The sequence below is a fragment of the Toxorhynchites rutilus genome, chromosome 2, assembly GCF_029784135.1.
Source record: "Toxorhynchites rutilus septentrionalis strain SRP chromosome 2, ASM2978413v1, whole genome shotgun sequence".
NCBI lineage: Eukaryota > Metazoa > Arthropoda > Insecta > Diptera > Culicidae > Toxorhynchites > Toxorhynchites rutilus.
The window spans coordinates 157,139,976-157,165,865 of NC_073745.1; the positions used below are offsets into that span (position 1 = coordinate 157,139,976).

The 25,890-nt window shown below is 37.4% G+C and overlaps 1 protein-coding gene across 4 annotated transcripts in view; it reads left to right on the top strand.

The window, feature by feature from the left end:
• LOC129771950 (uncharacterized) overlaps positions 1–25,890 on the top strand; it is a 154,571-nt gene that overhangs the window by 109,814 nt on the left and 18,867 nt on the right. For 3 of the 4 annotated variants that reach the window (XM_055776109.1, XM_055776110.1, XM_055776112.1), the window contains 2 exons: positions 7,875–8,053; positions 8,123–12,636. In XM_055776109.1, coding sequence (XP_055632084.1) covers positions 7,875–8,053; positions 8,123–12,636 — 4,693 coding nt within the window. Of the gene's footprint in view, positions 1–4,535; positions 4,633–7,874; positions 8,054–8,122; positions 12,637–25,890 lie in introns of those variants that run through there. The other variant, XM_055776111.1, reaches the window with a different exon arrangement.

Genomic DNA, 25,890 nt, shown 5'->3' on the forward strand with positions numbered 1-25,890 from the left:
GCGGGGCGCCATAAGGAAAGTTCATGGTTGTGAACATTTTCGAAAAAGACGTTCTCGTTTTCGAGTGAGACTTTTTTCGGACTTAAAAATCTTGTTGCAATCAAGTACACCAAATCGACGTCAGCAATTACATTTTTCGTACCTTAACGCATTCGAACGAAACCTGGAATTAGACCATTTGTTCGAACGAACAATTATTCGTGCTTCGAACGAAAACAGCAATACGAATACGAACAAAACTTTCGAGCGAACAAAAACAAGAATAGTGGTGTATATGGTGGTTCTTGATCCCCATCAAACTACTGTTTGCAATATGTATTCATAGAACAGTGTGAATTGAGATTCCGGAATATTTACTTTTCTAAAATACCATATACTGATCACGAGCGAGCTTGCGCACAAGCGTATTATCGACGCTCTATACGTCCGAAGTAACAAAACAATCAAAACAACACGAAGTCGTACTTCGGTCGTTTTGAGTTTTTGTTACTTTCGGGTATTGTTATCGTTTTAAGTGCAATCCAACGAGTGATAACAGTAAAGATCTGCCTAGAGATGTCTAAATTTTTCGTTTATTCGATTATCGATTAATCGTCGGATCATTTTTAAATATTCTATTCATTCAAATAATTGTCTTTCAGTATTCGATTAATCGAGCGAATTTTTTTTTCTTGTAATAATTATGAACAGAAATTGCATAATTTAAAAAAATATGATATTATAATTTTAAAAGTTGCATTAAATATAATTGTAAAATAAACATGGAGTAGCATCTCGGTTTTTGAATGACATGATATTTCAGTATATTGATAAATTTACCATTTCATGATTTTTTGTATCACGGTTGTCTATCGGATGGTCGCTGTTGAATTAAAAAAATCATAGCCTAACTCTTGACCTAAAAATGTATTAATCTTGAAAATGGTTCCTTTTTCTATTAATCGCGATTACTGTGATAACTATTCGATGTATCCATATTTTGATTTTTTATTATTCGATACCAAATTACTCGATTATAATTGCAGATATTCGATTATTTGAATTAATCGAACGCATCACCGACGTCTCTAGATCTGCCTTCAGCACGAAGTGCACGTATTTGGATCATTGTTCAGTAGTTATTTTGAAATTATCATCGCGCAACGTAATTTGTCCAATGTACAAACGCGGTCAGTCAAAGCGTCCAATGTAACATTTTTCGCTCGGAGGCTTCAATTTAAAACTAAAATCACGGAACAACAGTTACGCTTGGATTTTCAGAGTTATTAATGACTGCTAGTGATGAATGCATTGATAAAGATCGATTCCTTTTGAAAGAATTCGCGGAATAATGTTCCGGTCTTCAACTTCGTTTTTCTCGAGTTTATGTGAATGTTACATAGGACCAGTGTTGGAAAAAATCATCTTCGTTTAGCTCAAAAGCATATAATTTCGGGCTAGCTTGCATCGAAAACCTATATACTCCAAACGAAAATCAAAATGACAGATCCAAGCAACCAGTGAATATGAGCAAATGAATTTTTGTTGATCAATATGTTTTGATGTTTATTTTTCCACCCAATGTAATTTTCATCTTGATTATTCAGAATGTCAGAACATAATTTCATTTTAACCAAATGAATATCAGCTGTTGTTTACTTTTAACCAGAGGTAGCTGTGTGCGGCTGGTTTTTATGTAGGTCGGATTGTACTGATGCTTAAGTCCTTCCAAATCAACGCAGGCAACAAGAAGATTATGATATGTTGTAATCCATTTGACCATCGAGTCTATTGCTCCTAGATTTCAATTGCAATACGGTGTTTAGGGATCGTTCGCAATGTCGTTGTTACCGTCTCGCCAAACAAAATCCTGCGCGATTTCTTGCAAAGATCGTTTCATCGAGCTCTGGCGTTTTTGTTTTCTAAATGATCCAGCCTGACTAATTTTATTTTATTTTTGCCAGAACGCCAGAACGAATATCGTTTCGAATGTGAGAAATATCAATTTGTTGCTTTCGTTACTCAAAGTATAAATAACAGCGAAGTTATGAATCCCACTCAATGCCGCATTCATTTATTATAGCAAATTTGTTCATGCATCAGCGATATGAACAAAATGAACTCGTTTGTTATTGTCATCAATATAATGAGGGCAGTGTGTTTCGAGCTGAAAAAAAAGTCATTCACTGAAATAAAATCATATTCGTTACTCGTGAATATTTGTTGATATTGTAAGACACTACATAGGACCCTTTCAAAAGTTACGCGAGAATTTCAGAAAAGTGAAACAGTTTTCTTTGAGAATTTTTGACACCAATTCATAAAAATGATAATCGGAAACATACACCCCGATTGTGCATTTCGCCAGATTTGCATTTTGTTCGAGTTATAATTTCGCATTCCTTATTCCGAACGTTTTGCTCATTTAATGTTCGAAGAGAAGCAGATCGAATGAAATGCAAAAACCACTCGAACGTAATGCAGAATGGAATTTTATCACGTCGATCGAAATTTAGAATCGGGGTGATAACCTTCCCTGAATATGTTATATTCATTTTTCGCAAAGCACAATGAGAATTAAGAGACCAAACTTATTCTCTAACGTAAATATCGGCTCCATTCAAAGCAGATTCGTCGGATACGTTGAGATTTTCATCTTCAGGATCAACTGATACCGGAATTCGAATGATGTCCTCAACATCTTGGTTCGAAGAGCGAGAGTGAATATCAGCTGATGGCTTGCCTTTTGGGATCTAAAACTCTGCGTCTTCTTCATCATCTATATCCAATTGGTAATTCCATTCGCAATGCTCTTCAGCTTTTGTTGCAATAATAATATCGTCTTCATCATCATCTGGTGTCACCACGTACAACATTTTTAGATGGCAGACTCCGGCCCAGGCTACTACATCGGAAGAAATTCCTTTGCCGAAAAACCGTACCGGAACCTCCGGCATGATAACGTTTAATGCAAACCACTCGGCCACAGGAGCATTTTCTTCCTGGATGGCACTAACGTTCCCAGTAGAACTTTTGCCTTTTCAACGTAGGTATTACCTGGGTCAATTTTATTAGTAGCGCTTAGTTGAGATTTCTATGCCGAATAATACGCCTTGAATGTATTCTGGAGTTGCAAAAGCTCTAGAATACGCGTGACCACAGTGCAAGTCGGAAGAAATTTCTTTGACGAAAAATCCCCCGGCCAAAACGGGAATTGAATCCGAACTCCCGGCATTATAATGTGGGACGCTAACCACTCGGCCACAGGAGCATACTGTTTATAAATTTTAACATATCGAAACTCAACCCGACCAATCCATGAATAAATGTTAGCTCCTCCAGTGCATACAGTGCATTTGTGATCGTTCAGTATGCACTAAAAATCGTTATGTAGCACACATATGCTGACGGCAATACGAACAAAAAGCACACGTGTTGACGAAATATAGTAATGTACCGAGTAGCAACATTTTATGTCTTAGCATTTTATGATCGCAGTCAACTAGCGAGAAAAAAAAGTAACGATAATATTCGCATCGATAGCATAACAACGAGAATAGTAGAATTTTTGATTTCATTCATATTTTTGCAACGATTTAAAATTTCTTATATTTCTAGATAAATTTTCTCCACAAAATCCCATCAACTAACCAGTAAATAAATGCAAAATTTATTTATAGTTTTTATATACATAGCTTTATAAATATAGCTTGTTGTGCTAACTATCCTATAAAAATGTGTATTAGTCGGTTGGTGATTCATTCGAAAAAAAATCTTTTCAACGGAATTTTATGACCACTTCGTAAACGTGGTCATTTCGAGTTGTTGCGCGGTCTATATATTTTTTCTGGTTGTATTCGTCGAGTAGTGCGAGTACAATGACCATTGAATCAAGAAGACTTCATATTCAATTTCGATGCCTAATATCAGCAAAAGTTCCGCACTTTATCCGCACCAAATAGCGCTACCAGTGCGTTATTTTATTCGCTCGTGTTTTCACCATGGTTGTTAAGAATTGAATCCGAGGGCCTTACTGTGTTTTGGTTTTTGTATCACTCACTCACAAACTCCTGACAAAACAAAATGTCATCGGTTCATAAACAATGCCGTTTATTAATTTTTATGTAGGGACCCTAAAAACAGCGTGCTTTTGTGTGGCTATCGAGTCAGCACTGGCTTCGTTATACGACACATGCGCTTACGGAAATATAAACAAAAAGCATAGATAAAAACATGTTGACGAAAGAGAAGAAATGGTTCACAAGTAATACCATATTGGGATCGTGTGACAGAAATTTATTGCTGAGTTTTGTCAATATCGACGTTCAATGCAGTGTCTGTAGTGGTAGACACTTTGAGAAAGATGGGGATACATGGTTTGTTCCTTTTTTTTTAAACGGATAAACAAACTGAAAAGGAATAACTTTTCAGTTTGTTTATCCGTTTATGCGCAATCGTTTCATTACTAGGATTGCGCATTGCAGCACGCGGACTTCATTCGTTCCTATTCGTTCACCTTATTGGTTGTGTTTTTTTTGTTAGCAAGTAATCAGTGTTTTTATTCAAATCATATTATTAAAAATAATAGTGAAGTTTTTAGTCAAAGCTAAGAATAAGGATTAGAATTTGTTACTATATTTTTCAATGATAATTGTGAGTATCATCAGTTTTTAAGTAATCATTTGATACGCGGTTGGATTATTTTTTTCTAGTGAACTGTTTGTCAAAAGTTGGCACTATGGGCCTGATTCTCGAATACACTTCACGGTGGAAACGAAATAAACGGCACGCCATAGAACTACGTTTTACGAGTTAGTGAAGTGTCGAAGATAATGATGAGTTTTCAGGCAGAATGAGCACTTTTCAAATAAAATATCATTAATGAAAATTAACTTCTTCGTATCAAACTGGTATTCAATGTGAGTGGAAAACTTTGTTTTCTTCGTGTGGTATAATAATCTCATACAAAAATTTCATCTGAAGATAATTTGATATTATGATGATAAGTTCAGTTGGAAACTAATCTCGTATCCAGATGTCGACACCGTACCGTTGTCATCGCGAATACGTTTCATTCCGTTTCCACTGTGAAGTGTATTCGAGAATCAGGCCCTATATATAACGGACTTTAAATAGTTAGTCTCTTTCATGTAGTGATCTGATTAATATTGACATTATTTTAGATCGTTGATTTACTATAAAATACAAACGTTTTTCCAATAAAAACAAACAAAAAAAAATATTCCGATTCTACCTGAACACACAAATATTTTACAGTATTTCAAAAATCGTTGGGATAAGTTACTTTGTTTTGAAAGGTTTCGGTGGTTCTCTTATTGTTTTTAAGGAACTTTAACCCAATGGTAAATAGTCCCTAAGATTTCGGTGAGACATGTGGCAAGAGTAGAACAGTTGTAAAGTTCTCTTGAGCATGATATGTTTCCGGAGACATGGAAGAAGACAGTGGTAATTCCAATACCAAGAATACCGAAATTGACTAAGCCAGGAGACCATAGGCGGATAAATATTTTACCGCTTTACGAAAAGGAGACGATTGTGAAGGAACAGTTGACATATGTGGAATGAATCGAAATTCTATTGGAAGAACAATTCGGATTTTGGAAACATCGCTCCTGTGAATAAGCTTTGAACTTATTGTTCTTAAAGTGGAAGTACTAAATATGGCAAGGAAAAATAATTCTTGCTGCTTTTGTAGATCTTGAATATTTACTTGAATTACTAATTTACTCAATTAATTAACTTAAATAATTAATGTAAATTAGTAAATATAGTGAATATTTAAGTATATTTTAAATAATAATTCTAATTATTTTAATATATTCAAAATCAACGAGCTTTCGAAACCATTGATACCAACGCTATAGTACTGTTTGTCGTTGCAGACAGTTTCGACGAGTACTTCAATAAGATGAATTATGAGCTGAACATGTTTTTATTGTGATTAAAATGGAGGAGTCTTAAGCTGAACGTTTTTTTTTTATCTGTATTATAGTGACTTTCAACTCATTTGGCTGGTTCGTCACTTTTTACTTCCATTTTTGGAAGAATGTTGGGAGTGAGAATTGAACTCGTGACCTTTAGCGTGAGAGGCATGAATGTTACCACTACGCCAGATCGCCTCCTCAAGCTGAACGTTACCAAGACAAAATTCATGGTTGTTACCAAACGGTTGAGTACTGATGCGGACAAAATAATTCAAATTGACGGTGAGGTTGTTCAGACAGCTTTTTGTAATGGCGAAGATTGCAGTTCGTTGTATTTTGTGTCTAAGGAATATTACATAGTTGTTTGTGAAATCCTGTTCAATTTTGTGATAAATTGAATTTAAACGAGCACATTAACGATATAATACGCAAGGTCGCTCGAAAGTTTGGTATACTGTGCAGAGTCAATCGCTTCTTGACGAAAGATTCGAAAACTATGAATTACACCCATACCTTGCTTTACGACTTAGATACGTTCCACGAAATTTGGCCACAAAGCGAAAAGTCGTATAAGGAATCATTTATTCTAATACAAATTCATCTGATTCAATTTGTAATCAGATCGGTTCCAAATTTGTCAAATATGTAACATGGTTTATCATTCAAAATGCATTTTATCTTTTTTTTTTTATTTCATTTCAATCAAAAATTAAATTAATTTAAATTTATTTCATTTAAGTCAAAAATACATACATTACATAAACATAAAACATACAATACGTACAATACATATGTTCCGTCTTCAACGGAAAAGAGATTGTAGTTTTGCTCTTCCAATCAAAAATCACGAACGAAGAAATAACATCAAACGCCTTTTCAATAAGACCAGCGCGACTCACGCATATTCATACAGTTTCATTCGACAACCGAGATACGAACGACAACCGAAGCCGAAATGATCCGACCGATGCAGAAAAAAGTAAGGATAGCAGAGAAAACCAACAGCAGCAACATCACTCAGTCACTCTTTGGTGCATTACCCAACATTTCTGCAGCGCATTAGGAAAAAACCGAATGCAAATCCTCTAGAATAAGATGATGCGATTAATTTTATGTTGTGATCGGCTAACACCAAGAATAAGGCGTCGTGCACAAATGACGCACCGCTCGGATTTTGGAACCCCCTCCTCCCCTCTACGTGACGCAAATTCCTATCTCTAATACACAGAAAGTAACAAAATGAATGGTACCACAATACTTGAGAAGTATGGTAGTGTATGGAGGGGATGTGCAACGCTATGAAACAAGACAAGCTGTAGCTCTCTGATTGCAGATTTTGAAACAGACGTGCAAACAAAATTCTTAGTTGGGTTACAATTTGTTTAACCAGCTTCCAGAAGCCTTCTTAAACCATGTTTAAGAGAATTCAAAGATATCTGTAAAGTGTTTGTATCACAACGAACCTTGGATTGAGTAACAAAGATGAAGTACACAGAAGTGAAGCAAGATGAAAAGGAATTTTTCAGAATTGAGAAAAAAAGTTATGGAAAGATCGTAAACCTTACACACTCTAAAAGATGTGTATGGGTATGAGGCGGGGTATCTATGATAAAAAAAATTAGAACACCGATAGTAGACGCAGTACATTTTTCGATATTTGCGAACGCATAATCTTAATAAAGTTCAAGTGCTATATAAGGGTGGAGAAGGAGAAAATATAGACACAAAAATACAATTTAGTGACGAACGATTCGCTGTGAAGGTTGTGAAGGAACATGTTTGACAGAAATTTTTTCCCCTACCTAATTATGAGTCTGTTTTTCACCAATTGACCGAGAAATACAGGAGATTAATTCCATTCTAGTGGAAAAACCGCTCAATTAGCTCTCTCAATTTCACAAGAGTATTGATTTACAAAACTAAATTCTCGTTTCTATATTACCTTTACAGATAATGACAGAGCTAGCGGAACGCGAGAGAATCAACAAAGAGCTTCGCGAGAAGGCTCACGAGCAGTTGGAAGTTGCTCGAGATCTCTTGGATAAGTTCTCAGGCAATGAAGATCACAAAAAACTTCTGAAAACACAGTATTCTAAGTTTGAAGGGCTGATCAGCGATCGGAACAAGAGGTAAACTCACATTATGAATAATTTAGTCAATGATGAATAACCGAATGTTTTCTTTTGTCTTTTTTTCAGATTGAAGTCAGACACGCTTCGAAAGTTTATTGAAAGTATTCAGATTTTAGTCAACAAAGTTAAAATAAAATCAGAGCCAGTGGAACGATCGGACAGTAGCGTAGATTCTTCCACGGATTGCAGTTCTTCACAGTCCACCACTGTTGAATCTAAGGCATCAGATACTGTCAAACCAATTTCATCGGAGACTGATGTGCAAAAAATTACTCCATCCCTCGAAGTATGTTCTATTTCATCCCCAACAAAGGCTATCGAATCACCGACAAAATCTGTGATAACTACAGAGGAAGTTGATGGAAAGCAGAAGCGATCGATTCTGCTACGAGAAGTAATTTCTGAGGAAGCCAAATTGAAGCAAAAGCCACAGATACCATGGCGAACACCGACTCGATTGGAACCTCTGAGCGCAGTAAAAAACGAAACAAAGACTGTGACAAAGTCGGTTTCATCGACGAAAAAATCGACACATGAACCGGAAAGATTCGCGCTAAGATATAAAACAAAGAAGCGGCCGACTTGCGATATAAAGCCTAGCGGGAATGAGCAATTTAAGAAACCATTTCCAATTCCTCCTTCAACATCAGAGGATCATCAGCGACCACTGTTCCAACGACGTCATCAATTACCTCCAGCAAAACCATTGTATGACAACAATAGAGATCCGCGTACTCATCACGCACATTATAACCGATATATGTACACCGGGCAGAATCGATTACCATACGAGGGTCATCATCATCATCAGCAGGTTCCAAGGCATCATTTTCAGGTTCCTCCTAACAGACCAGCCGCAGCTGCTTATCAGTTTGCGGTTCCCGCTCCAGTTCCACCGACAAGACCGAATGTTTCACCGACAAGGCCGAATAATCCGCCGGCTGTTAGAGCGAGATTTGTGTCACCGGCTGCACCCCTTGCCAACACAAAACCGGCCGCTCGTAAAGCGGCTGCAAAACCCGTCATTCGGCCTGAGAAAACAATCAATCCAGTATTTTCTAAGGATGATCTCATACCTCTAGGGAGCAAAGAAAATGTGAAGAAGATTTCATGTTCCGTGAAAACTACCACAAATGTTGAGAAAAGTGCGGATACAGCAGAGAAAAGTTCACAAAACATCAACTCTACACCCGACGCTGAGAAAACAGACAAACAAAAGTCTAAGCCTGTGGTCCAGAAGGTTACTGAACCCGTTGTTGAGAATAAGAAAAAAGAAGTGTCAGAAAAGAACGAACAAAGTAAAACTCCAGTCGATCAAACGAAGACAGATGAACGGAATGCCGATGGTTCTCCACTCGACAAGAATTTGTTGAGTTTACTAAAGGGAATAGCCGACGAGAGTAAGGTCAAACAAATTTTAGACGTAATGAGCAAGCATTCCGATGACGAATCGGAAAAACAGCAAACGTCTGAGAACAAATGTGTCCAGGAGAAGAAAGCTAAGAAGTTTAAACGCATTCGTACCAAAACGGATGAGTCTTCGTCTGAAGACGATGCGTCCAAGAAAGATAACGCCAAGAAAGGAAAGGCTAAAACCACGAAGCATTCATCTAGCGGAAGCCGCGAGGTGATCGGATTATTGAACTTTGAATGGATAGGAAAGGGCGGCGAAATATCGCACACAAGACGAAGAGGCACAAGTGGTACTCAGACCCATTCCAAACCAGCCACGAAGCAAGCTCGTTTGCAAGATTCGAGTTCGGATTCAGATGAGGAAATAATGTATAGTTCTCCTGAAAAACTTCCAAAGACTGCAGTAGAAGAAGATTCATTGCTAACGATAGCAAAGTCTCCACCGACCAAAGGAAAACAGAAACAGAAGGAAGCTACATTCGTTTACAATGACAAAAAGACGGTGCATTTCAACAGCAACTATGCTAGTAACTGTGCTCTCTGCTCATTCAACGGCTCGGCGATTGTCAACCACTATGTGTATGATCACAAGCAGTATGAAGTCTTTGTCAGTCGCGTTTCACCCAAAATGGCAGAAATCATTCGAGCCGATCCCTTCCTCACCAATGGAACTCTTGCGAACGAGGAAAGTGGCAATGAGAGCATTAATTTCAAATGCTTTTTCTGTCTGGCTTCTAAAGAATTGACGCGTTCCGAGTGGTGCAAACATTTAGCTTCCCACACAGGTGAATATCGCTATCGATGTACGAGCTGCCCGGTTATGTCTCAAGCAGAGGAACTGGATAGCTCCTTTTTCCACGAGAAGTCCTGCCTGAAACCGTCGCTTGCCGTGTATAACAACATCGAATTCGAAGACAATCATTTGTACGGTTTCATTTGTAATGCATGTAATTACATTCAAGTTCGGCGGGTTAATATGGAGCGGCACTTGAAAAGGGAACATCCATCTGCGGATGTCGGCTGCATTCGATTCAGCATAGTCAATTATAAGATTGACACAAAACCAATAATCGACGAGGATCAAGAGATGAAAGATTCAAGCGCTTCGCATGTTCCTACGGTTAGTATTCCACTACTCCCAAAGGCAGAGCCACTCGAACCGTGCGACATCGTCAATCAGCCGTTCACGGAAGATGAAGAAATGCAGGAATCTGAAGCTGAACAACAACAGTCATCTGTTTCGCGACGGAGAGATTATAGACTCGATTCGATCCATATTGGCCCTGCTGGTGTGTGCAGCCAACTCAGTCACAAACCGTTTTCGATCAAATTTGAACAAGAACTGCAAGGCGATCAAATTAGCTCGAGCTCCGGTTTCTATGAATCGCCAATGTCACCTGTCCCGACGGAAGACGATGCAGCCGAGGCACAGTCTATCATACCAGTGATGCAGATACAATCGATTCAAGGCGGATTTGATGCGGAGAGGTGCTTTGTCAAGCGAGAAGACAAAGAGATGGAGTATGATTCGGATGCCAGTGATAAAACAACTGACTTCGACATGTTCGACACCGATGAGGCACCGGAGAGTTTGTGTGATGGAGAACAGAAAACCGATGGAAATTCGAACGACAATGGAGCTAAAGATGGGGCGACAAACGGTGGAAACTCAAGAGCGTCGACTAGCGGAACTAATAGTGGCACGCTACCTTCTGTAGGCGGAGCTGTCAATTCTGGCACAGGAGGAGGAGGATCAGGGTCCGGTGGAGATGATGACGACAATCGCAAGAAAGAGAAATTCCCACTCCCATTGAATATCAAACAGGAGAAGGAAGAGAAAAATAAAAAGGAAAAGGAAGAAAAAATGGAAAAGGAAACGGAAGAAAAAAAGGGAGAGGAAAAGGATAAAATTGAAGTGAAAACCGTAGTAATAAAAAGTGAGAAAAAAGATGACGGTTACCGGGATCATCGATCACAACAAGAAGTAGATGGAGAGGGATTAGACTTCGTCGAGCTCGTCTTGGACAGCACACGCATCGAACATGTCGCTTTTGTGGAGCAAAAATCGGAAATATTATACCTCTGTCTCATGCCTGGATGCAGGCTTGTTACGAAAAAAATTGATGATTTTAAAAATCATGTTTCGAAAAAGCACGAAAGTGTGACATGGGATGGGTATTGTCATCCATGTCAGTCACAAATTATGATAATGGAGAACTGCTTGATAGCGAACGAATTGCAACATTTGTTAGACGTTCATGCTAGGAGAAAAACGCCCACACTTGAAATATCTGCAATTTCCACTGCACCAAGTACTCTTCGTATACGCAAAATGCCGGGAGATACACTGTCTGCAGTAGACTCTAATGTTCCTCCGCCATTGGCACCACTACTACCACCTTCTACGTCCATAACTCCAGTATCGTCCTCATTTTGTTTCGGACAGAGTCCGCTAATAATTCAATCGGCAGCAACGATATCTCCTGTGCCAATGGGTAACAACAGTCCTATGATGACTCCAACACACACAATTCCTGCTCAAATAAGACCAATAATAGCGAATCCACCACCCGCGGCAACGATGATTCCCAATGTACCGCCTCCTCTTGCATCTGTTCAATCAAGCAGTGGTGGTGGTAATAACGTGTCCATGGCTGGCCTGATATTGAATTCGGCGCGTTTGAAGCCCTGGACCAATATGATAACTACGAAGAATCAAGAGCACTGCCTCAGTATGCTCGAGGAGACTAGTTTGCTGTGTTTGTACAAGTGCATGGCTCGCACGTGCGCTTTCACTACCAACAACCGATTCTTCATGGAACAACATATGTCGCTGCATGAGGCTATGTATTCCTCACTGGCAACACATGCTACCCGTAAATGCTGGCTAGAGTGTGCCTACTGTGATCTGATAGCTCCCAACAACATTGTCCTGCTCACTCACATTGACTCCGAGCACGCCGCTTGCGGATTTCAATGCAACCTTTGCTTCTATCGGAGTCGCGATCCCACCAATGTGGTTGTACATCAGAAAACCTATCATCCAAACAGTGGTGTGGCAAAGAAGATTCTGATCATGCCGGAGAATTTGAAAAGTTTCGGGGACGATGAATGGAGATCGATGCAGGAATCTCTGAGAAAGAATGTATTGCCGCTGCAATGTACCAGTGAGTATGTTTTTGTTAATTACATGAGTCAGAGTAGGGAAGGGTCAACATAACTTGCCACTTTGTATTTTCGTGGAACTGACTTTTCTACGTTTTTCAAACGCCAAAGTTGGTGAAATGATTATAGATATTAATAATTCCCTTCAACAAGTTTTTCGATGTTCTTCTAACTTTCGGCCATTTTGTTTATCCATAGATAATAGTGGAACATTTTCGTACACAAGCGTAGAAAGCGAATATCTTCAGTGAAAATGTTTATACCTGCGACAGAGATGCCTAGGATGTGTACTTCCGAAGATCCTAATCTTATTTTTACCAGCCGATACGGTCATTGCAACAATGCAGCATTAGCAACTTCTGTTCCATTTCTATCTGTAAGTTAGTGATTATTGTTCAAAAGAAAAATCATTCAGTTGTGATTAAAAAAAGCGAAATAAATAACACAATGTGTACTGTAAAATTATTCTATTGAGTGCATTCATTTTTTATTACATGTTATTTCTGTTTCGAGCTGAAAAGATACGATTAGTTAGGTCTTTGGCCAGAAAGTGTATTCTTAGGCATCTGAGTAGGCAAGTTGACGTTTGTTATTCGATATTCGAATTAGTTGAAGAATCCTCTGATACATATGATGCAAGGCGAAAATGAAGTAATTATAATTTCATCAAATTTCTAAGTTAAATGATCAAGATGTTATAATAACTCGGTAAAGTAATTTACCTAAAGAAAATAAGTGATCCAATCCTTCATCGGAAGCTTCGAGTTCTTTCGGCTTTCAACTAGCATAGGAGACAATCCTTCGGTTAGGTATAGTGATGGTGAAAAATTGTTTCTAACGATCAATAAATCTGTATATCTCACTAGTGTATTAACATCACCATCAGCTAGCGATACTCCTTCATTCTTTATATTTACACAGGGAGAATACTTTGAACGGTGAGCTTCCAAAATCTCCAAAAAAGCACATGGAAGTGAAATCACTACTGCCTGCACTCCTGAGGCATTGCTTACACTACGCATTGTTTATCGTTGGGGCACGTTACAAACGATTAATCTCAGTTTGAGCCGTAGAGGATTAGAAGTTATGCGGAATATGTACCGATCTAGATTTAGTCTTGCTGTGCATCGATCAACTCAGAGTAACCAAGAGAACATAATTTTGTTAAAAAGAGAGGCGATTCATCGTTAGTCGCAGTTTGTAACAGATCGCAATCATTTTAGTAAATGATTAATCGTGAATCGAAACATGGTCGGATAATTTCCATCCTTGGTTAGGTACATATGTTGGTTCGCTTTATACGCTATGTTTTATTACATCCATAGCATCCATTGTAAACTATGGTAAAAATTGACTTCGCACAAATATCGCTAGTCCAACAATTTATGTGGTTGATTATCTTTCTACACCAGGGGTTCTCAAAGTGGTCGATATCGACCCCATGGGGTCAATATCGGTTTCCCAGGGGTCGATGAGATCTATAGATCGATCCCTATTAATTAACACAAGTTCATATTTGAAATATTCAAGATACTGCATAAGTTGTGTTACGTGAACCAACTTGCTATAACAATGACTAATATAATAGTAGAGAGTATTGTTTTTGTAATTTGTTTTAATAATTATTAATTACACCTGATATTTACTGAATTTTACGTCTATTTCTTGATGAGAAGATTACGTCGAGTGGCTATAGGGGTCGATGGTATCACTTGTAAAACCTGTAAAAGGGGTCTCTGGCCAAAATAGTTTGAGAATCCCTGTTTTACACATTTAGTCATAACTTACGAACGACTCTGAGACGATCACAAAGTATCTGCTTGGGCAAAGGACGCCCGTGCTTGTTGTCAGAACTTTCACGTTTCGGCATAAAGCATTTGAATCAAGCGCCAATTCTGGATTTTGGCCTGATCGCCGCCATACCAAACAATTATCGTTTCGACATATGACGAATTTCGCGCTGACTTCGATCTATGGGGCTGGCAGTATCCTCTCAGAACCCATTCAAACTTTGTGGAGGTGGAGGAGATATTAGCTAATTAAGTATCTTTACATATTAAAAATTAGGCCTGAGATCAAAAGATCAGGATGGATGAATTGAGACAAAATGCAAATGGGTATCTCGAAAAAATAACTGACGAGAAATTGGATTCGATGTTTTATTCAGGTTTTTTAATTAATGCACAAAGGAATTCAGCTGCAGTGGATACCTCGCTTAATGAACCTGACACGATTCCTACAGAATCGCACCGAAATATTCCCAAAATTGGATACTAGGTGTACCGGTGAGTTTCTTCGGTTTTACAACAGATGACGTAACTTGATTATTAGTCCAGTGAATCAAATTTCTAGACATTCGTTGGAAAGCTACTGTCATTGAGCGTCTTTCTCAGTATATGTCAAAAAGTTGAAGCGTAAACAACACATTGCCACTTCGAATATGTCTAATTTCGTACCAACGAGAGCGTTTTTGCGGGGAGTGTTACTTCATTACTTCAATATGAAGAAAAAAGCTGCGGAAAGTCATTGAATTTTGGTGGAAGTTTACGGTGACCATGCTCCAACTGAGCGAACGTGTCAGACGTGGCTTGCACGATTTAAAAGTGGTAATTTTGACTTAGAATCCGAAGAACGTTCCGGGTCGCCAAAAAAGTTTGAAGATGAAGAATTGGATGCTTTACTCGATCAAGATTCGTCACAAACGCAACAAGAACTTGCAGATACACTTGGAGTAGCTCAGCAAACCATATCCGATCGTTTAAAAGCAATGGGAATGATCCGAAAGACAGGATATTGGGTGCCGTATGAATTGAAGCCACGAGTCGTCGAAAGCCGTTTTTTCACGTGCGAACAACTGCTCCAACGGTTTAAAAGAAAGGGGTTTTTGCATCGAATCGTTACTGGCGATAAAAAGTGGGTCCATTACAACAATCCTAAACGTCGGGCAACGTATGACTACCCCGGCCATGCATCAATCGACGGCCGGTCTAACGAGACTTTTCCGAACATATAAATGTCGAAATAATCGATGCCAAGATTTCATGCATCATTCAAATTTCATGCAAGAATTCATCAAAGCAACGATGAAAGTGTCACCCATATGTCTATGGCTGATAGGGCGACGAACATATTAATGCTCGTCTAATTTACCCCAAACTTTGAAAAATCGGCTAGAAAAACGGCTGAGACTATCAATATGAAACGGTCACAGATGTTTAGGGAATACACTAGGCTAAAAATTTGCCTGCAAACATTAGAACTTGCTGCGATATTTGCAAAATCACAGTGGATTTTGTAAAGCACTATAAAAATCCTGTTTTTAGCACTTTTTTGAAATCGATGCAAAAAAAATTAATTTTTTTTTTCGACGAAGTAACAAATTATCCTTTTGCAGAATTTATTTGAGTTTTCAAAACTGCTTTTCGATTTGCAGTGCGATGGTTGGTTATTGAAATATTAATCATCAAAACGAAGGGGTGATTTTTCGTTCAAATTGAAATATTTCTGTGTGGGAAGGTCCTACAGGAACGTTCTTTGAACCAAATAAAAGCTGGTTGATAAGGTTAATTTGATTTTTTATTGATTTGGGTAGCAAAAAATTGTGTTAGTCCAGAATATTCTTGAAAAAAAACAAAGAAAAATTGATTTTTCATCTCTTCCCTGTATTGTTGCCCACTACACCTACATACACCAAGATGAAAATATGTACGTAAAATATTCTAATACCTTAAAGTTGTAGCTTCAAAACGATGCGCATCCAATCGATGTCCGTTGATTTTTTTACGAAGTTACAGCATGTCAAAAATCACTTAAAATTTCCGACTTCGCACTCTCTTCCTCTATTTTTTTTATCGAGTGTATATGAGCTGAACAATATCTACAAGAAAACAAGTTCCGCAGGAAGTTCCTAGAAATCCTTCTATATTATATTTTTGTGCCCCATAAAAAACAGGCATTAATTTTTAGTGTACCAAGAACTCAGAGACAAAGAATATTAGAAATATGAAAACTTGAAATTCCAGAGCCTTTATCATCTGGTAACTATCTAGAAGGTCGTTATACATTCTTCTTTTCGAAAAAAGATCCGAAAAAACACGCTACAACTGCAAAATGTAGCAATATGTTTGTCTCGAGCATGCAGTTATGGTATGTTCTGATTTTCACACCAATGAAACCACAATCGCTTAATATGTTTTTATGTTATTTTCTAGCTCTTTAAATTTCATGAATTATATTCTGTTCTGAGGAGGCTGAATTAGATTAGTATAGACGAAGAAAACATATTTTCTGGAGTTTTTTCATCCTCTCAATTATACCCTATTCATATATATTCCTAAATTATTCTCTATCAGATCAGAAGGTTCAAGTGCAGTGTAAAAATATAAAAGTTTGAATGAAAATTTTTACTTCATATTGTTTGATTACCTAACACGTGTAGTTCTGACACTCACATAACCATTTGTCGATGCATTTCCTGTTTGTTCCACAAATAATTACTATTATAATATAAAATCATAAATAGACACAGTTTTCGTTCAATATGTTTCTGCGATAACAGGAAAAACCTCTTATTTCATCATATAAAATAAATAGTCCATACGTTAAAGTAAATTTTCATTCATAATTTTGATTTTGAAAGCATGTTTATTCCACCTGAATATCCATCATTATTTTCGCCTCCCAATGAAAGCACACGTAGCTTGATGCCGTCTACGTGAATATACTCTTCTAAATCAGAATCCGAATTGGATTACCATTCCAATAATACAAAAGCAGCAGGTTTTCCCTTTTTTCATAGTCTTTATTTTTAGATTTTCCAAAATAATACTCGTAACTTGACAGTTCAGTATAGTTGTATTGGTGAACCCGAGTGCCAACCTGTGAAACATCTCAGTGCGAAACTAACAACTTTCGGGGCGAACCTAGTGCGACACTAGGTTGAAACCAAGATGGTGGAGTTAACAGGTGGCTCGTAATTTACACTATTTAGAAAAGACGTATGAGGAATGGCAAGAAAAAAAGTTTGGATTTGTTTATGTTATTACTTACGTTGGTATGGTTACATTTGATTTCGTCGAAGGTATTTGAAGCAGTATAATAAATAAACAGTTGTCGTTGAAAATAGTAACCTAGTAACCTTTATGCATATGCTTCCGCCAGCTGGCTCGGCTAATGTGATATGATTTATTCAGGGGATGGCTTTGATCGTGCGCATAATTTGCAGCTTTGTTTTTTGTGCTGGTTCATAACGGCAATCAACCGTGCCGGTGAAACTGTAGTCAATGTTTAGTGATGTTTGGATATCATCTATGTAAATAAATTCAAACTTACGGGATAGGTCCGAACGGCAATTCTGACATTACGTTTTACCTTCCACTTCACTTTCCTTGGTTGAAACTGAGTGAATAAAAAAACGTTTTGACAGCAGTTAGTGCGGCACTGGGGTTGAAACTGAACAAAAACGAATAAGTAATCAATTGAGACGCTTGTCTCGGTATCATTCACTCGCTTTTTCCACGGTCACTCCACAAATAGAAGGATTTCCGGTTCCATATCGTTTTAATGATTAGTTTTGTGGATATGGTTTGAGTTACAAGCAAAACTTAAAAACTTAAAGAAAAGTTAATAAATTGAGCTATTTATGAAAAATGTTTGACAAATGAGTCTTTCATTCTATTTTTCTTGGCATTTCAATCTTTGTACATGTTACCTTAATAGAACACTTCTCACAGTTCAGTTTTTGTGGAAGAATAGGAGGGATATTCACTTAATCAACGGTTTAACAAGTTAATTATCATTTCTATCATCGAAAAAAAAATTCAATTATATTGTATTATTTGTTCAAAAAGTATCGTGACTTTCGAATTAACGCGGGTTACGTTTGTTCGATTCTAGGTTGTTTTATGGCATTATGTTGGTACTCATGTCTTTCACTTATGCTGACAAGTACGGCTATTTTGAATGTTCAGTTAATTTTTTACAACTGCTTTTCTTACACGTGTTTTGGTTCATCTTTGATTTTCGCCTATTGCAAAAATGGATCAAAAAATTTGTATCAACCCGCGTAAATTCGAAAGTCGCGATTCTTTTTGAATAGTACTATTGACATAAGACCTTCACAAATACCACTAATGCAATTTATGTGTGAAATCAGCAATTACTTTTCGGACAACTCAATACTTTCATAGATTCATTCTAGTATTAGCAACGCAAAAACAATTAAGAAAACCCCAGTTCTTGTCAAATGCTTCACAAAATCCGTTGTGCTTCAAAGGAATAAATGTTTTCAACTCGATGTCATTTTTCACTCGATTGTTTTTCACAGGTTAAAGCTGTATTTTATTAACAGTCGAGTGATATTGTTTTTTCTTAACAGTCGAGTGATATTTTTTTTATTAACAGTCGAGTGATTTTTTGCCTACACGGACCTTGTTACGACCATTCGGATCTGTGGCGGACAAAACTAGGAATTGGTCTGCCTTTAGATATGCAATAAAAATCGCAACCTGACCTCTTTAGTGTTTTATGGTGCGGGATGAAGTCGTTATACAGTTCTATCTTAGAGTTGGGACCTTTGTGCTTTAAACTTCAAACCTTCTTTCAGCTTTAGTCGCTGCCTGCATCTTGATGGGTGGGATTTTGGGCGTGTCTCTGACCACCAGGAGAATGTCGTCCGCAACTATGAAAACTTCCCTCTGCAGGACCTTGAATAGGTTGTTCATGGCAAATGAACATGAGTTTTCAGATAATTTCTTACAAGCCACTCATAGAATGCATTTCAGTAGCAGCTGCCGTTTTTGGGTTATATCGATTTAAAAAAAAAACAAGAAGTGGGTTATATCTGTGATATAACCGCAAGGTAGACGTAGGAATACCGTTGGCTCGGTAATCATTTATTAGAAAGTACATCTGAATCAATTCTGCATGAATGAATGAATGAATATTTTGAAAGATTGCTGACAGTTTTTCATGTTAGTGTGTGGTTTTATGAGTATAAGTATGGAATTGTTATTAACATAGAATTCAACTCTTTAGAACTTGTTGGTGGTCCCGAAACGAACCGATGGAATTTGGGTGGCCTTGTAAAAGCAACTGAAGATGTTTGATACATGATTCATTTTTGTTTTCGTGAGAATTACACGAGATTTTTCATGATCACTCCATGTGCAGAATAGAAACTGAGGGCGCCACTTCACGGTGAAAACGAAATAAATTCTATATAACCTTGCATAAAATTCATTTCGTTTTTATCGTGATGTGGCAATTTTTCATGATTGTTCCATGCGAAAGCAGAACAGAAATTGATGCTATTGACGAATTTACGTTAGATTTACGCCATCTGGGAAAAAGTGGGAAAAATGATGATGTTTTGTTTTTTTGGTCGTTCAATTTTTTTAGAAAAATCAGAATTTATCTTCAAATTTCCCGGTTTTACGTATTCTTTCTACGCTAAAAAGGTTAGCAAATCGCCATTATACAATATGGTATGTATATTTTGAAGAATAGCTTGGTATAAGTGTTGTAACTTTATTTTTTTTCAACTAGATAAACAATGAGTAGCATGTGTTGCGCTAAAAATACTGCAAATCCTTCTTGTATCGGCCCTTACATTATCAATGATATAATCCAACTTAATATGATATCGATTTCATCACCATTATCCACAGTATTCATAACCTGTATGCATTATCAAACTCAAAATTTTCGAAGATTATCAATGATTTTGGTCCAATCGCGTGTTGAAATCATCGTAAATATACAAAGCTCTAACTTTCTTACTATATACTGAATACATTTAATGGTTGAAATGAATCTAAATTGAAATAAAGTGAATAATCACGGCCGAATTTTGCTTTTCAGTGCGTAGAATAAACAAACATCATCACTTTTGTGGATCTGAACTCTAATGTAGGTGTCGCATGAGCTGATTCAGCTTTGCGTAAATTCGTCAAGTGGATTGCATCACGGGAACCAACACCAAGTCGAATGCGTAAATGCGAATATTCCTTCGCTCGAACGCATTCATACGCAAACAATTTTTCATGACTGTTCCATGCGAAAGTAGAACAAAAACTGAATGCGAATAAAAGTATTCACGCCTTGCATGTGTCCGCTATGGTTTCCCAAACACTAATGCAAGCGAGCAAAAAAAGTCGCAGCTTGCATGTATTCGCTTTGACGGTTTCTCTAGGTGCCTAGATTTTGCGTCCGTGTTCGGGAACACATTGTTATCACCAATCATCATCAATGAGCAATGATGATTTCAATAGCTTGCTTTCGAAGCAATTTTTAAGCTTTTGAAACGATTTTTGGACCAATAAGTGACAATCATATAACTCGTTGACATTTTACCTTTCGGATGAAGTGATTGTTATACAGCTCCATTCAGCCGGTAAAAAGGTATTAACGTGCAACTTTGAACTTTGAACTTACTCCCCTGTACGGAAATGAAAGAAGTAGTCCTACGTCAAAAAGTACAAGTTCCGTCGTTTCTAGTCTATACTAACTTAGGATAAATTGATTATGCAAGAGGGTTTGATTAGCTGATATCCACACATCCATAAAGTTTGAATGAATCCTGTTTGAATGAATCCTGCGCTGCCAGTCCCATAGCCCTAGTTGGCGCGAAATTCGGCATTAGTAAACAAACGAAGAATTACAACAAAACCACGATTAACTGCGGTGCGGATTGAACACGAAAACAAGTTCCACAGTAATACACTTTCATGAAAACTTACAGTGAGTGATAGCCTCTTCTGCTTTGATCATGGCTTTCACATTACCTAACCACTGGTACCGTTCTGAATCATATTTCGGACGCTTAAGGCATATGATGCATATGACGGATCTAAACTTTATGCCAGAGGTACGCGTGACGAACTGAGCTACCTGTTCAAATTCATTTGCAACATTAAAGCAACAGTATTGCGATGACAGATTTTAACATTTTTATTTTTCAACATTTATCTATACAGTAAAACCAGTTTTTGTGCGGTTTTTGACGTAGGACTACGTCTTTCATTTCTATACCGGGGTGTAAAATTAAAGTTTCGAAAACGAAAGCGTTACGCCGGAGACCGAGATTTTGAGCGTTAATAGCTCCTAAACAACTGAACGAAATGGTATTATAAACACTTCATTCGAAAGATAAAATGTCTACGCGTTATATACTTGTTACTTTTTGATCCAAAAACTTGTTTCAATAGTCTTAAAATTGCTTTCAAAACAGGCTATTGAAATCACCAATCGGTATATAAGCGAGCGGCGCTCGGAAATCCACTCAGTTCAAATTGAACAGCGATTGGAGCATGTTGTCGCTGTTGCGGTGAAGCTCTTTATTTATCATGAAAGCGCGGATGAACGGTGTCACCAAGAGCCTGTTTGTGCACCCTAGGCCAGAAGGGAATCTATCAGGAGGAGAGTGATGCCACAAACGGTTCCTTGGGAAGACATCGCTACACACACATACACGCGCGGCTATTAACAGGTGGTTATCGAGTTGGCATTAACCACTGGTGGGCTTCCAGTATCGAGGAAAATGTGGAAATATCTAATCGTTACTGAAAATAATCTGCCAGTTCCTCTGGGAATTTTCAAAATATATTCATGTGAAAGAGTTTAATTGAATGTTTTCTATCCATGTTACACTGTGACCAAATATGTTTCAATCAAGTGCTATTAACAGGTGGTTATCGAGTTGGCATTAACCAATGGTGGGCTTCCAGTATCGAGGAAAATGTGGAAATATCTAATCGTTACTGAAAATAATCTGCCAGTTCCTTTGGGAATTTTCAAAATATATTCATGTGAAAGAGTTTAATTGAATGTTTTCTATCCATGTAACACTGTGACCAAATACATTTGGTTTTGTGGTTTTTCAATCAATCGCAATTAACAGGATAGCTTCAGAAGATTATTCTTCCCCATCAGTAGGATATTTCCGTATTCAATATTGTATGCGCCCGCAATCGATTATTGCTCAGTCGCCGAAAGTTCCGAGCTCAGAGAGTTCATTCCCCTCTAGTTTGCCTTCCAAATTGCCATCGTAAACCACACCTTCTCTCGATTCAATCACACACAAAAAGCATACTTAAGCGATATTCTGGTGGTGAGACACATTCATTTTTCGTGAGGACATCGACAAGACAACATCGTTGCCTAACGTGCTGGAGGAGGTGGACGGCGAAGGATCGACACATACACGCGCAGAACTCTTTCCGTTAGGATGCCATTCAGCATCGAGAAAGTTCCGGAAAGATCTAATCATTGCTGGAAAATAATCTGCCAGTTCCTTTGGGAATTTTCAAAATATATTCATGTGAAAGAGTTTAATTGAATGTTTTCTATCCATGTAACACTGTGACCAAATATGTTTCAATCAAGTGCTATTAACAGGTGGTTATCGAGTTGGCATTAACCACTGGTGGGCTTCCAGTATCGAGGAAAATGTGGAAATAACTAATCGTTACTGAAAATAATCTGCCAGTTCCTCTGGGAATTTTCAAAATATATTCATGTGAAAGAGTTTAATTGAATGTTTTCTATCCATGTAACACTGTGACCAAATATGTTTCAATCAAGTGCTATTAACAGGTGGTTATCGAGTTGGTATTAACCACTGGTGGGCTTCCAGTATCGAGGAAAATGTGGAAATAACTAATCGTTACTGAAAATAATCTGCCAGTTCCTCTGGGAATTTTCAAAATATATTCATGTGAAAGAGTTTAATTGAATGTTTTCTATCCATGTAACACTGTGACCAAATATGTTTCAATCAAGTGCTATTAACAGGTGGTTATCGAGTTGGCATTAACCACTGGTGGGCTTCCAGTATCGAGGAAAATTTGGAAATAACTAATCGTTACTGAAAATAATCTGCCAGTTCCTCTGGGAATTTTCAAAATATATTCATGTGAAAGAGTTTAATTGAATGTTTTCTATCCATGTAACACTGTGACCAAATATGTTCCAATCAAGTGCTATTAACAGGTGGTTATCGAGTTGGTATTAACCACTGGTGGGCTTCCAGTATCGAGGAAAATGTGGAAATATCTAATCGTTACTGAAAATAATCTGCCAGTTCCTTTGGGAATTTTCAAAATATATTCATGTGAAAGAGTTTAATTGAATGTTTTCTATCCATGTAACACTGTGACCAAATACATTTGGTTTTGTGGTTTTTCAATCAATCGCAATCAACAGGATAGCTTCTGAAGATTATTCTTCCCCATCAGTAGGATATTTCCGTATCCAATATTGGATGCATAAAACCTTGTGCCTCCAACGTAACGCTCTCGTTTTCGAAGTTCTCCAAATATTCATTCATTCAGAATGAATTCAGATTCAACTTCATACAAATGATCTCTAAATCAACGATAGTCCTACGTCACCCTTGCGGTTATACCATAGATATAACCCACTTCCTGTTTTTTGTGCGATTATTTGGTGCGGCTTTTTTGTGCGGTATTCGAAAAAAATGAAGTCATCGGTAATTGTTTTTCTATCTTTGATATGTATTTCATCGCTCTACATAGTGACTGTGTCAGTTAATTTCCATTCTTATGTTTTGTTTTGTTTGTTTTAAGGTGTCAGTAGGAGCTTATTGACAGGAGCAAAGAGTTGATTTTATGATCTGCGTGAGTAGACCGCTTATGAAAGTGAAGAAAGGAAATCCAATGCTGATCACGAATGGGATCATTAGGATTTGGGTTGTTTTCTTAAGGAAACTTTTTTATGCGGTCCCTATCAATTACATAACAAAAAGTTTTTTTTTTCAAATTGTTTAGTGTACACTTTTTTTTTGTGCGGTCCCTATCACCCGCACAAAAAACAGGTTTGCCTTCATAACAAAAGAATACTACGGTCAACTATGAGCGCAAACTTATCGATGATTTCCTCATAAAATAAAGGCATCTGCATTATCTCAATAATGGAAATCTTTTCCCACAGTCATCATTATAATTCCGAATAACCGTTTCTTATCAGATCTCACCGTAAATAATTCTTGATCCGAGTGGTATGAAATAAGCATTTTCAAATTCTCAGTAAGTAATGCGACATCGAAGTCGGCAATTTTTTCTTTATTCAACAAAGCGACGAATTTGTAATTATCTAGTTCCTTAAACCATTTCGTCAATAATTTTGTCTATAATCGATTCATATAAACGACAACTGATGACGTTACTGCCATTCATAGTTTCGCATGATACATCAACTGCATTTTTGAGCGTACTATCGAAATGATGATCTGCTTTGAGCTCCTCTATAGAAGCACGGCAAGCCTGCTACAGAATATTCTGTATTTTACAGATTTTTCGCCAAATTTTAGATAAAGAATCTGTATATACAGAATAACAGATTTTCAGCAAAAATACAGAATTTACAGATTTTTTGAAATTCATTTTTAAATATTGAATTTATTACAGTGCATACACCTTGATTTATAACAATGTTGAACGCAACGTAACGAGATGGCTTTCGTTGGAGGCAGTTTTTAAGCGAAATCTTAATCGATTTTAAGAGCTATTCTATTCGTTTCAAGTTATGTATGACCATAATCAATACGCCAATGGTATACTGATTATGCTGTTTCTAAACATTGTTCTACCGCTCATCGATAACGACAATTACACTTTTCAATCAGAAATCTCAATTTTGCGAACTTTGTAATGAGACTTAAATGATATTGCTGATCATGTTGGGTAACTTATGTTTGGAGAGCTACGTGCAACCATTCGCTGATGCTGATATTGATGTGAAAGATTGTGAAGACTCTCAGTAGAAGCCTGAGGATGTTTACGTTAGTATTGATGCGGAAGAAGCTGAAAGAAGATTGGATGTAGCTAGGAATCTGATCTTCAAATCGATTTGTCGTGACTTCTATATTGAACTCATGAAACAGATGTCAAAGCGATTTGATTTCAGCAATCCGGTTATCAAAACCACGGCTTTTATAAACCCTCAAAATTTCGTCAAGCTACTAAATCTTAATGATTTGATGCGCCAGTTTTCTCAATTCGTCAAAGGAGGTAATAATAATCCTTTGTATTGTAAGACTTGAACAACGAATTTAGGCTACTCAAGACGAATCTTCTTGCTCAAAAATTGAGTGACTCAGATATAACTTGATCCCAGCTGTTGGATGCCAAAGGACGTGATGAGAAAATTTTGTATTCAATGCATAGGTCGTTTGTAAGACACTTTTCGATAACATTTATCAGGTTGTGTTGAGCGAATCTTTTCGCTTTACAATGCCA